This window comes from Pseudomyrmex gracilis, unplaced genomic scaffold, assembly GCF_002006095.1.
Source record: "Pseudomyrmex gracilis isolate BER0280 unplaced genomic scaffold, ASM200609v1 scaffold_29, whole genome shotgun sequence".
In the NCBI taxonomy this organism is placed as follows: domain Eukaryota; kingdom Metazoa; phylum Arthropoda; class Insecta; order Hymenoptera; family Formicidae; genus Pseudomyrmex; species Pseudomyrmex gracilis.
Window position 1 is genome coordinate 286,650 of NW_018020613.1, and position 12,844 is coordinate 299,493.

Consider the following 12,844-nt stretch of genomic DNA (forward strand, 5'->3'; position numbering starts at 1 on the left):
TCACCCTCTGGGTGACCAGCCGGCTCGTCCTCGTTTTCACCCTTTGATTCCGCTCTTTTCCTCTCGTCTCACTGACTCTCGCTGCTCCATTACAGCGCGCTGTAGGGAAAAAGAAACGAAGCAGGACCGTGGCAGAAGAAAGAGAGGGATAAGATAGAAGAAGAAGGAAAAAAAAGGGAAAGAGAGAACGGCAAAAGTGAGAGAAGACGAAAGAAAAAGCAGGGGCGGGGGCAGGTCTGAACGACTCATTACAACTCTATTCAGACATCCGGAAAGAACAGTGCGTGCCGGTATTCATTTTGTTGACCGGAACCATTATCTGCCCCTTCGTCTTTTTTTTTCTCACTCATTTACACTATCTCTCTCGCTCTTACCTTTTACCCCCTGAGCTTAGCCACCGACGTGGCCGTTTTAAAACCTTACGGCTAATTTATTAATCCTACCAGGGCAACCGCTCGCCCTCGGTTATCCGGTGAACCTTTTTTACCCGGCGCTAATTAAAAACCAGGAAGCTTCAGCGATCTTCTCTCGAAATAAAAATAACACCGATTTCCCGTAGTGTGTTACACGATCGTGACCTATTAGTACGACAGTTTTGCGCGCGTTTTATCATATTCTCCGCGGTGTTTATTTGTCATAATTACGAATAAAAATCTGGCGTTCTTTTGAACATTAATCTCTGGCCGAACTGTGACGGCGGAGCTAAATTAATCCTCCGAGTTTCCTCTCAAAGAATTACGTGGGGGGGCTTCAAACAATCTTGACAGCGTGTGCCGTCGTTCAACTTCGGAACTTGGAAAGCATCGTGGCCCGCAAATAAAGCATGCCGCTAATGACGTCACGTATCGTAATCCAATTTATAGGTAGGTGGGCGGCGCCGCCCGGTCGAAGAAAAAGGCGAGCATCTAAGTAAGAACCGGCTTTCCATCTTCGTCCTTCTTGTTGGCGGTTCTCGCTCTTCTGAAACGCGAAATGACGACCTGATGAAGTTTCTCCCGGCGTCACGGCGCTCGATTGAAGGAGCTCCGCCGTAGTTGGCTAGGGGGATCAGACCCAGCTGAGGGATTAGTACACGACAAACTTTATAAAAGTGCGCTCGCACACTTCAAGAGAATCCCCGTCAACTAAACCTAAAGCTGGCCTCGTCTTAAGGGGCTCCTCCTAGAATCCCTTTCCGAATCCTCCAACACACGTGACAAACCTACTTATGTTTCGTCCCGAGTATGACCGGTACTTGTAATGATGTTTCGAGTTTGCACAGCCTCTCACTTAGAACGTGATCTTTGTTATTAATGTTCAGAAGACAAAGTTGTTTCCACAAAATTTGTAATTATATATATAGCTGACGATTGGTATTTGTTTCCACACTATGTATATATTTATATAAAAATTGATATTGATATACAATTAATCGTATTAAATTAATATCAACTTTAACGTGTTAATATTTGTCACGTTTACAACTTTGAGAATCTTACTGAAAAGACACTCGTGTATTAACTGACTGGTACTTCTCGGCTACCTGCTGCAGTGCACTAGAAACCCGTAATTGTCTGATCACGCGAGGTCGCCGGGCATATGACCAAGATCATACGTGACGTGTACTGTACCGATCATTACGTTACAACTAGCGCACGACAGATGGTACAATCGGCCGTTTGGGACATGCTCGTCTAACGCTCGTAGTTTCGTGTTGCCGCGCGCAGCAAAAAACACAAAGTATCGAAAAAAGTTCCGAAAGAGTTCTAAATTACCGACGCTAATTTTCAGTTATAACGCGCGGACGTATTCTGTATAAACAAATATATGTTTCGTACAATGCATAGATAGGGAGGAAACGAAATTATCACGTGGAGGAAAACTTTTTTTTTTTTTTTTCCAATCGCTCGAAAGTTTCACTCTGTTGTATGAGAATGAGGTATCTATCTGTTCTTTGTTTCGCGGACAGTTGTAGGCCGGCCACATATCCTGTACTAATCCCGAAGGCTTAGTCACGGTACAGAGAAATCCCAGAGGCTATTCACAAATGCGTAACTCGTGCGACGAGATCCAGGCTGACCACACGCGAGGTCGTCTCCACCCTTCTGGATCGTCCTTTCAACTTTTACTTGGGATCTCTCGCCACACTCACACACAGAATTAAAGACGCACAACCTGAAAATTGCTGTTAAATTAAAGCGTGCACATTCGAGAGAGAATTGTGCACATTTTTTCAAATTATTTTTCGAAATATTTCACAAGTTTGTTTTAAAGAGATTAAGACTGCACAATTATATACACGTACATATATTTAATTATAATAATAATATTTTGAATAATAACATTTTTATAAAAATTGTACGAGTTTTTTATTAGCATAAAAATTACACAGTCATCTTTTCTTTTTCTATATTAAAAAAATGTAAGCTTGTTATACACACAATTTGTTATACTTACAATTTTATAGACGTTTCCCGCGCCGTGCTTGCTCGCAAAATCTTTCGTCCCAACTGTGTTCAACGTTCTCTGTGAAGAATGAAGTATATACGCGATATATTGGCAAACGGGGGAGTGTAAGCTATATATTCTGGTTCGATACGCAGAATGAAACTACGCGACGATATCGGACACGACGGCTGTCAGCTATTCAATAGTTAATTTCTATTCAACTTCTCACGTCGCGCTCTCTCACTACCGCAGTGCAAACTGTACCAAAGTATCATACGTTATTATTTTTTGCATACTTTTTAGTTTATACATGTTTCTATCTTCATATACTCATGTGTTTGTCAAAATTATAATACTAAAACAGTAGTAATTTATTGGACGCACGCGTCTTCTTTTACGCAAAATTTAGATACATATTTAATTTTTAACATACACAAAATAATTTGGTCTTTGTATTGATAATTTTATAATTTTTATACATATAAGAGAGAATATATGGGAGTTTGATGAACATGGCTATTGTTCGAAAATACGTAGGAGTACGTATATTTGCAACTTTAATCGGCTAACATCAGTGTGGCGGTTTGATTTGTTACAGAGGGCAACAAGTGCCCGACCCCAGGCTGCACGGGACAGGGTCACGTGACCGGACTCTACTCTCACCACCGCAGGTAAGCAATTATCGGTAATTAACCTGTGCTCCGCACTCGGCTACGACCGATTACACACCTACGCGGTTTTACGGGAGAATCGTGTTGCGCGCGTGGCATTATAAGAGAAACCAACGTCAATAAGTCAATTCATGATCCGCGTGTCGGATCCTGTGCAATAACTCAAACGACAAATAAATGGTGTCGCATAGTTTGCAAGAGATAAAAATTGCAGAAAATTTTTGTACACGAAGATTTGCGATTTTTTTAACGAAAAAACAACGAAATAGCCACGTAATTCCCAAATAAAATGTTACTTTTTTGTACTCTTACAGCCTTTCTGGATGTCCACAAAAGGATAAGTTAACCCCAGAGAGTAAGTACCCTTATTTTATCTCAAACTATAACTCTTTATCGTAGCTATATATATAAATAGTGCATCTTCTTTTTGCGAGAGTGTCTTTTCGCGTAATGGGGTGAAGAAGTGGGCAATGATGAATAATCAGTTTTTGATCACACTTCAAAGTATACAATTAAATCTCACGTTGGTTTACCTTGAAAATATAATTTCCGACACTGTCAAACAATTGTCAGAAATATTAATCGAATATATATATATAATATAATAACTATATTTATTTTTTTCTAATACACGTTCTTGGCGATTTAAATCTTTCGAGATACGTTTCTTCTTTTTACATTTCATGGTTCAAATTCGTGTCTCAACTTCGTACAATTGCATGAACCGAAATATTAGGATTAAGTACATTAGAATTATAGTTTTCGAACACATTCTGACCAAAGTTGAACTTGCTTTCTCTTTATTCTTGATTATCCACCTCGTTTAGCGTCATCCACAAAAGACTATTGTTCTCTGCGGCTTCCTCGCCTCATTAAACGCAACGAAACTATCTCTTTTATACACGAAATCAAATTAAAGAGAGAAAGAGAGAGAGAAAGAGAGAGAGAGAAAGACTGGACATTTTCCAGCAATAAAAGCGCGGTGCACGCGTCGCGTATGCGTATGTGTGCGTGTATGTATCTGTCTGTTGTATTCTTTGCGCTTTTTATTTGCGGGGTAGAGAGCTTAATTTTTTGCGTTTTTTCTTTTTAGTTTTTTTTTTTTTTTTTTAATTTTGTTCTATTCGTAGTTTATTATAGTAGAGAATTATATCACCACACTTCGAACTTGGTACTTTTTGGTATATATATATATATATTTGTTCGTGCCTACGAACCCTCTGGAGAACTCGAGACACGGGCGGTGTGCGACGAGCCGGCGCGGCGGCGTATGCGCACACGCCGGACATTTCACACGGAGGACACTTGTGCGATTGAGTATAATTACGCAACGATCGGTCAGATGATCGATGCTCGAGCTTCCCATCATAATGCATGAGTTTGCCGCAACGACGAAGATATAATGATTTCCCATTAACGACAAATCAAGTTGTAGCTCAGAAAGTACAACGTAGTCACATACACACAGTGTTTGCATACATCGTAGATAAATTGTGCGATCGCAATAGTTTTTTATTTGCACTTCTATAATGTGCTTGCGTCATCCCGATGTCATGTTCATCGAAATTATTCTTTTATGAAATGATCATATACTCTGCGCTCGCTCGCGAATGAAGAAAAAAGAACGTTATCGTCGACGTAGAAAACACTTCCTCTCACACACAGATTGTGCAAGTTGTTGTGTTATAATTTTCTATATCGATTAATTGATTGTCTTTACTTGTGTTTCTCTCTACCCGCTCGGTATTTTTAAATTTATACTCTGGTTTACACATTAATTTGCGTTTTATACACACAGCGTGACACACACGCTGTGTGTTCTTCGGCCTTTCACACCTTTGATCCGTTTACGTTTTCTCCTTTCCATTCTCTTTTAAACGCAACACCACATACAAACTGCCTCTGTTCGCGTTCTCTCAGTCGGTCACTCATGAATTGTAATGATTTACCGTCGCATCCAGTAAAAAACAAAAAAAAAACAAAAAAAAAAAAAGAAAAGCTTTTTTAGTTTTTTCCTCTCTTTACCATATTCTTGTTCCCTTTTTTGCGAGAAATATACACGGGGTGCCCGGCAAGAATAATTATACTCAACGCATAAAGACAAGGCGCGCCTTACAATTTCACCTGCCCGCGTACGTGTGCGCCGCGTCTCTTTAATTATGTATACGCAACGCGTATACGTGGCAAGACGTGTTTGTAACCACGCCACGTGTCTCTGGGTTCTCGCAGTTCTGGCGATGCATGAGACTATATTAAAATGCCCGACGCCTGGTTGCAACGGCCGCGGTCATGTCAGCTCTAATCGGAACACGCACAGAAGCCTGTCTGGATGTCCCATCGCCGCGGCCAATAAACAGGCCGCACGCGAGGCACGACAAAAGGTTCAAGGTAAGACGGATACAGGGATCTCTTGGTCGTGCGTGTATCTCGGACATGCCGGACACGAATCTGGCGAAATCTTCACTGTCTCTTAATGCGACGAGATTAACTGCAGGAGACAGGACAATGTAATCTCGTACATTAGATCACGCATCTTCTCTCATTCTTTGCCGTTTGTCACGTTTGCGCGTGTCACGGTTGTTTCGCCAATAAGATATTGAGATAAAACATTGCTATCTTAATTGTTTTAAACAAGATTTTTGCAAAGCGCGGTTTGTATAGCGGAGAATATTGAAAAAAGAATTATCACGTTTTACCTTGTTCAAAGTAAAAATTGATTGGAAACTCTATTGGTTATCTTACTGAACTAAATTAAAGCTTTTCTCAATAATCAATAGCTGCATGATGTTATTTACGATATTAGTGAGCGTTTATGCTTCTTACTATAGAAAAGAGTAGTATTTGATTTACAAGAGTTTTTCTTTCTTTCACTGATACTTTGAAGCTCATGAAATCTCTCACGTAATGCATCCGTTGAAATACGCAACTAAATACACGATCTTCCACGATAGTGCCGGGAATACCGCCGGAATACATCAGCACGAATCTGTTGCCTCCTTCAATGGATACGAAAAACTATTCGCAGTACGGCTCCACGACGCAGGACACGAAGCCAGTACTGAGCAGTCTAACCTACGATTACTACTCGTCCACGAAGAACACGGGTATTAACGCGAAACCTCCGAAAACGCCGGAAGACAACAGCACGTCGCGCCCCGCGAAAGTACCCAAAACGGAAAATATGACCCTTAGCAGCAGTTGTTGCAACACATTATCCATGAGGAATCAGAATACGAGCGAGTTGCTGGTCCCTAAGACGGAGGACGCGTCGTCCTGTAGAGTCAACTCACCCCCGCCACCGCCACCCCCCGCGGTACGACAAACGTACGATTCCTACATGAATCAGGATTCGAGCTCCTCGTCCATGTCGTCCATGGACGCGATGAACTCGAGGCCATCCATAGGAGCGACGATTCATCATCCCAGCCAGCATCCGACGCATCACGTATTACCGATGCAACCGGTCGCGTATCCGATGCCGATGGTGGAGGACACCAGAATGAGCCATCAGATGTCCCAGAGGTCTCCTTATGAGCCCACCGCTATGATGGCCGCAGCGGCGGTTGCGGCGGCTGCCGCGACCACCACCGAGGAGCTTTATCACCACAGATCGGCCGAACACGCGAGAGCGTACATGCATCCCGGAACGAGTAATATCGCGCGACCAGTCGTGACGTATTCGAATGACATAACTGGCAGAGGCTATGAGAACGCGGTAGTTAGCGCGGCCAATCATCGACCTTACGATCCCGGTACCGGCACGACTTACGAGAGATACGACACGCAATCGTGCGCGCCTATTCCGTCTCAACAGCAGCAGCAGCAACAGCAGCAGCAGCAGCAGCAACAACAGCAGCAGCAACAACAACAGCAGCAGCAGCAGCAGCAGCAACTTCACTCGCGCGCGAATATGTATTATCTAGGACAAACCGGCATGACACCGGAAGATCAGGAACGAGTTTATCATCAAGAAGCAGCGGCGGCCGCGCAGCAACATCAGATGGCGATGGCCGCTGCCACGGCGGCAGGAATGATTAAAACTGAAGATGGTAATTTGATTGAAATCACTTCTCAAGTATACAAGAGTTGACCCTAATGTTGCGTCTCTATGGATGTTGCAGTAAAGTGTGTTACGGTCGCGCAGATGCAGCAGTTGCAGAAGCCCGGCGGACCGCCCACCTCGCCTGGAGGATCAGTAATGGATCTGTCTACCTCTAGTGTCACCTCGACCAGTCCTCAGGTTAGACGAAAAAATACATTGACATTTCGCGCTGATTTACAGTTTTATCGCGAATCGATATACATATGTTTACTGACAAATGCGGGATTGTTACAGGCGCCTCCTTACGGTTCGAACAGTCTAAGTCCGCAATACGGAGGAGGACAAACAGTGGGTAACAGTCCTCAAGCTGCAGCGAGTCCTCACTTGACGGCTAGTCCTCAAGTGCCTAGCCCTCAGGGTCAGACTCTCGATTTGAGTGTCAACAGACTTCATAGGTACGCATTAATTTTGATATTATTTAATATATTAACAAAAAAACACGTGAGAATAGAAAACTTTTAAATGTCTTTTTTCTAAGAAAAATACATATTTTATGTTTTTTTTAGAGAGAAAACGATCATTAAATAGATTGAAACAAACTTTGAACTATTTCACGTATTGCATAGATAAAATCTAATCATGTTGCATAGATAAATGAGCAAATGAGATGTATATTTGTTTCCGCTGTAGTGGCGCACCCAGTCCGCAATATTCTACTGGCCACGGGGAAGCTGTCGCGGTTCCAGTCGGTCCAGGTTTTCCAGCGCCACGACCGATCGAAGAGCAAACCGAGCCCGTTGATTTCTCAACGGCGAACGAGCCGGTCAATTTCAGTGGGGGTCCGGGAATCAGGCCTGTACCCGGGTTTCCGCCACCTGGAGTGCATGTCACAGCGTACAGTCGCGAAAGCACGCCGGACAGCGGGGGTTCCCACTACATGGACGCCTACCGAGATCCCACTGGTGAGTTATCATCGTTTATCGCGTAAAACCCGCAAGACAATCTATTATCCGCATTCCGAAGGTGCTTTATGACCCGCGACTGATTTTTCTTTGTGATCACATGGAACCGTAGAACAATTATTACTTTTAAAACATTGCATTTGTGTGTTTGTGCAAAATGACAAATGTTTATTACACACGAAAATAATTGCGCGTTTGCGCGCGTTGTTTACGGATAAATTTGATTCATTGTGAAATTTTGGCAAAAATAACGTGCGATAATGTAGAGTGAAGATGAGAGCGCGAAAAAACCAACACGCGCGCTCAGGGGAAAGAAGAAACACGACAGCATGTCCTTAGTGCTATAAATTTAAACACATGGCAAAAAGAAGAGATAGGCGAAGCGTTAATGTGTCTTTACACGGGCGTCGTAACATCAGGCGATAGAGAGAGCGACGAAGAGGAGGTGTATGGATGAGGGATTCGGAAGAGAACAAAGAGTCCGACGCCCCTGGGGGTCGGCAAGGGTGGCGAGGGGCGTAGGTGGGGGTAGGGGACGATACGCGGTTACAACCGTCGAATAAAAATTCACCAGAACAGTACATGACTGCCATAATAGGCACCTATGGCCAAACTCTCATTTTCCTCGGTCTCTCTATACCTTGGCATTCCAAACCTGCGGCCTATTCTCTTTCCCTCTCATCCCTTTCTCCTTCTCTTTTTCCCTCCGATCGTCCCCCCAGTTTTCTCCGTTTCTCTTTCTCTCTCTTTCTCTCTCTCGCTTCCCCCTTCTCTCTCTTTACCTCCGTCCTTTGGCCTGAATGTGCACCGTGCGCACCCTTTTCGTCGAACCACCCCCCTGTGACGGTACACGGCCATTGTTAATTATCAATATTTCGCGTACACGTAGCGCCAGCAAAAGTCCGGCGCGGCCGATATTGTGCGGACTCTGACGCTGGGGAGTAGTTATTGAAATTGAAACATTCGAGCACACACAGCTCCGTGTTTCCCGGTCTCGACACACACACACACACACGTAGGGTCACTGTGTTCACGCGACGTCGCGCGCGCGCGAGCACAGTCGGCCTTCCGTCCGTCGGCTATTTGCACTGCGTGCTCTCTCGACAAAATGAATTCTTGCCAGTAAATAAACGTGTAGATTTTACAACAGTTAATCAAGCAGCGGACTGCTTCTGTAGCACGACTGTGTTCGCGCTATTTTCGCTATTCTCCCTATGTTCAAGCACACGACGCGTATATACGCACATATTTATGCAGAGTGTCCTAGAAATGCGTTCTCGCTGTATATCGCGCAAGTCTAATTGAGAAAGGATTCGCGTTTCTCAAAGAATACATTAATCTTTAGAAGATTTTTTAACAAAATAAAATACAAGAGAATGCGAGAGAGTTGGTAGCTGGAAAGATGCAGATTATGTAGGAACTTATTGATTGCCTATAACACTGTAAACTCTGTAACTCGATTCATTCGCAATTTCTCAAACGTCAGGTTACGGACCCATGAGTCCTCACCCAGGATACGGAATGACCGGCGTTCAACCTGAATATCCCGGAAACACGTACACACCGTATCCCACCGCAGGTTACAACTGCGGTGGAACTTATCCGGGTGGCCCAGTGACTTCCGGTTATCAGATTCCAGCGGGTTACACGCCGGCACCGTGTTACAGCATGCCACCTCCGCAGCACACGGTTGGACCTCTCGATAAACCGTCCGGCAAGGATGACAGGTAGGATTATCTCTTTTTTTTGTCCCTCTTTTGAATGAAAAATATACATATATATATTGCGATTAATATTATTATTAGTAATATATAAATACCTTTATATAGGTATAATAACCTTTTGCTTGTTACAAACTTTTTTTTTATGTTTATACTGTGAAAATGCAATCCTTCGGTTTTGTTGTCAATAAAATTGAAATTACCAGTTCGAGCTCTCTCAACGGTCACGGAACAAAAGTTTCGTTGAAAATATTTCTACTCTCGATATAGGTCTGGAAATAGAAAAAAAAAAATACTGCACGAAATATCAGTCGTGAAAATATTCTTACCGCGAACTTTTTGCACTTCGCGTGCGTATTATTATGTGCTTCTCTGAACTAACATTTGCGTCAAACGTTACACATTATTTTAATAAAATGAGACAGCCATTTTTTAACGTTAAATATATGCGATGAGAATACGAACAATTTTTTGTAGAGCGAAGTAGTATTATTAGTCTTATTGAAGAAAATACGTCCACACGTCGTACAGGCGAGCATCGCGAGCTCTTGCCTTTTGGTACTTACTTGCCTTGCGGAAAGGATCGTACGAATCCTTCACGCGATAGACTCGTACCTTGAAGCTCGAAAAGACGTGGAGAAGGAGGAGGAGCAGGAGGAGGAGAAGGAGAAGGAGGAGGCGGCGGCGGCTAACATCAGCGAGGGCGAGAGGAAAAGGGGGCAAAACTCGCGCGCATACCCACCTCTATTTTGTTAATTAAAGTAATTACTCTTCGTACCGAAAGTGCCAACCTTATTCTAATTGACGTGAAGCTCGGCGGTATGGAGAGAAGGCGCGGTTAACGTATAAGAAGAGAATGAGGATGAGGCTCGAGTGGAAGACGCACGCGCGGGGTAAAGGGGTTGAAAGTGGTGTGCGGGATGGTACGAAGGCAAGGCGGGATAAGGCTAAAATGGGAGGTGGGGTATAATCAGTTGCCACCGCACTGGATTATGGGTCGAGACCCGGCGTCCCTGCCGTGGGTTAGAACCCGGAACACACCTCCCCGGTTACCTCGGGGGCAAACTTGCTCTCCATCCCTTTTGTAACCTTATCGCCGTCCAAAATTCGATGCGCTGCTTTTTGCGAACTTCATGGAATGTCTCCATTGGACGGAAGTGCGAAGACTATGAAAATTTCTATTTTATCGGAATCCTATGATACTGTTGCGTGTAACAATATATACTTGCGCATTTGTTCTTCGTGAGATAAATATCATAAAAATTATGTTATTTTTAATATTTTTTCCTAAAAACTTAAACAAATCAATAAACATATTTCGACTTTTTTTTCAACCTCGCTAATGTAATTTTGGTCTTCCTTAATAATTTCGCACCAAAAATAATCGTTCGGAATATATTAAATATTCGCTAATGGTACAAACATTAAATAAATAAGTGTATTACCTTGTTTCACAAGATTACAAGAAAAGAGAGCGTATCATAAATAATGTCACGATATTTAATCGTTTCATATATTCCTCTCTTTCAATCGTTGGCTATATCTTTATCGAACGCTAACGCGCGCGCGCGCGCGTGAAACACGTACGACCAGCTGAAACCTCGGTAAAACCAATCTATATCCGAACTTCAACTTTATTAATAGCGGCGGGCAATATAACTACCACCCTTCACGTCCTAACTATATTACTGACTTTCTCTCTTTCTCTTTCTAGGAAATATATTTATTGGTACACCTCCAATTCAGTTTATCCGCTCAAACGTACGAAAGTATCAAACACGCGTAACGCAGGTAAAGATCGCGAAACGAAAAGGAAACAATTTTTTCAGAATTAAATCTGTTGCTCTTTCTTTTTTTACGATACAACGTTTATGGATACAATACGCGAAATATTTTCAAGAAAATTTTAATTCAAGACACAAGCTTACGTCGGTTGAAAATGATTGAAAATACTATTGAAAAATGAAATGTCTGATAAAAATTATCGATATACAATTGAAAAATATCAAATTAAAGAGGTAATTGTGCGTCCGTGCAAACAATTTTCAAAGATAGAGCAACCAAACGGCGTATAGACTACAAAACCGCGGAGGTGAATGGGTAGTCCCACGGCGTACCGGTGAATTGCACTTAAGTCCGCGTCCGTTAGATCTCGGTTACCCGGCAATATCGCGGCTACTCAAGGGCCATCGAGGCTTTCTCATAGCCGACGGCGGCTTGCCCATCTACGAAACTACGATGAGACTGTGAGGCAAGGACTATGGTGCTCTCCACCACCGCACCACCCCTCAGACTGTGACCGGCATATGTTCCTTCGGTCTGCTCTTCTGCCTTCTCCTTCGTCTCCTCTCGCCCTCTTTTTCCCCACTTGTCGACAATTTTTTCATATCACTGCTATCACGTCGCACACTGCTTTTCCACTCGTGCCTGAGAGAGAAAGAGAGAGAGAGAGAAAAGTTACGAAACGCAATATAACTTTGCGCACCGTCCTTTAACTAGAAACTAAATACATTCTCGTTTCCACATTTGAGAAAACGATTTATGAAAGTCGATTATCGAGAATCGATCTCCCCGAAATATAAGAAAAATATATGAAATTTTTGTTAGAGTATCTCTGCTCAAGTGCTTTCTCTTTCTCTCTCTCTCTCTCTCTCTTTCTCTCGCTTCCTTTTTCTCTTTCTCTCTCTTTTAAATAGTTATAATTTTAAGAATTACATTAAAAATTGGTGACAATATGAACAAGAAATGTTTGAGCGATTGGGTAAAAATGTTCGCGTGCATATCTATTAGTTTTCTTTGCATTCGAACGCGGCAACAAGTAGAAAAGTTATCGACGAATTCGGCAGTCAGTTAGGAATTCTCGATTTGACGGTTAATGTTGTTCGATGCAGTATGAGTGTGAGGAGATACTCGTTGAATTTCGCGCCTCGGCCTGCCCCTCGTGGTCGCGACGGCAAGGAGCTGATACAGTGCCCTACGTCGTCCTGTGATGGCATGGGTCATGTCTCAGGGAACTACGCT

General features: G+C 43.0%; 1 protein-coding gene across 5 annotated transcripts in view; it reads left to right on the forward strand.

Moving 5' to 3' along the window:
• The window catches only part of LOC109852460 (mucin-19-like), a 223,944-nt gene that overhangs the window by 202,528 nt on the left and 8,572 nt on the right, over nucleotides 1-12,844 (forward strand). For 4 of the 5 annotated variants that reach the window (XM_020423639.1, XM_020423640.1, XM_020423643.1 and 1 more), the window contains 8 exons: nucleotides 3,026-3,098; nucleotides 3,413-3,453; nucleotides 5,328-5,486; nucleotides 6,050-7,147; nucleotides 7,220-7,338; nucleotides 7,435-7,595; nucleotides 7,831-8,102; nucleotides 9,589-9,829. In XM_020423639.1, the coding sequence (XP_020279228.1) occupies nucleotides 3,026-3,098; nucleotides 3,413-3,453; nucleotides 5,328-5,486; nucleotides 6,050-7,147; nucleotides 7,220-7,338; nucleotides 7,435-7,595; nucleotides 7,831-8,102; nucleotides 9,589-9,829 (2,164 nt within the window). The remainder of the gene's footprint in view (nucleotides 1-3,025; nucleotides 3,099-3,412; nucleotides 3,454-5,327; nucleotides 5,487-6,049; nucleotides 7,148-7,219; nucleotides 7,339-7,434; nucleotides 7,596-7,830; nucleotides 8,103-9,588; nucleotides 9,830-12,844) is intronic. The other variant, XM_020423642.1, reaches the window with a different exon arrangement.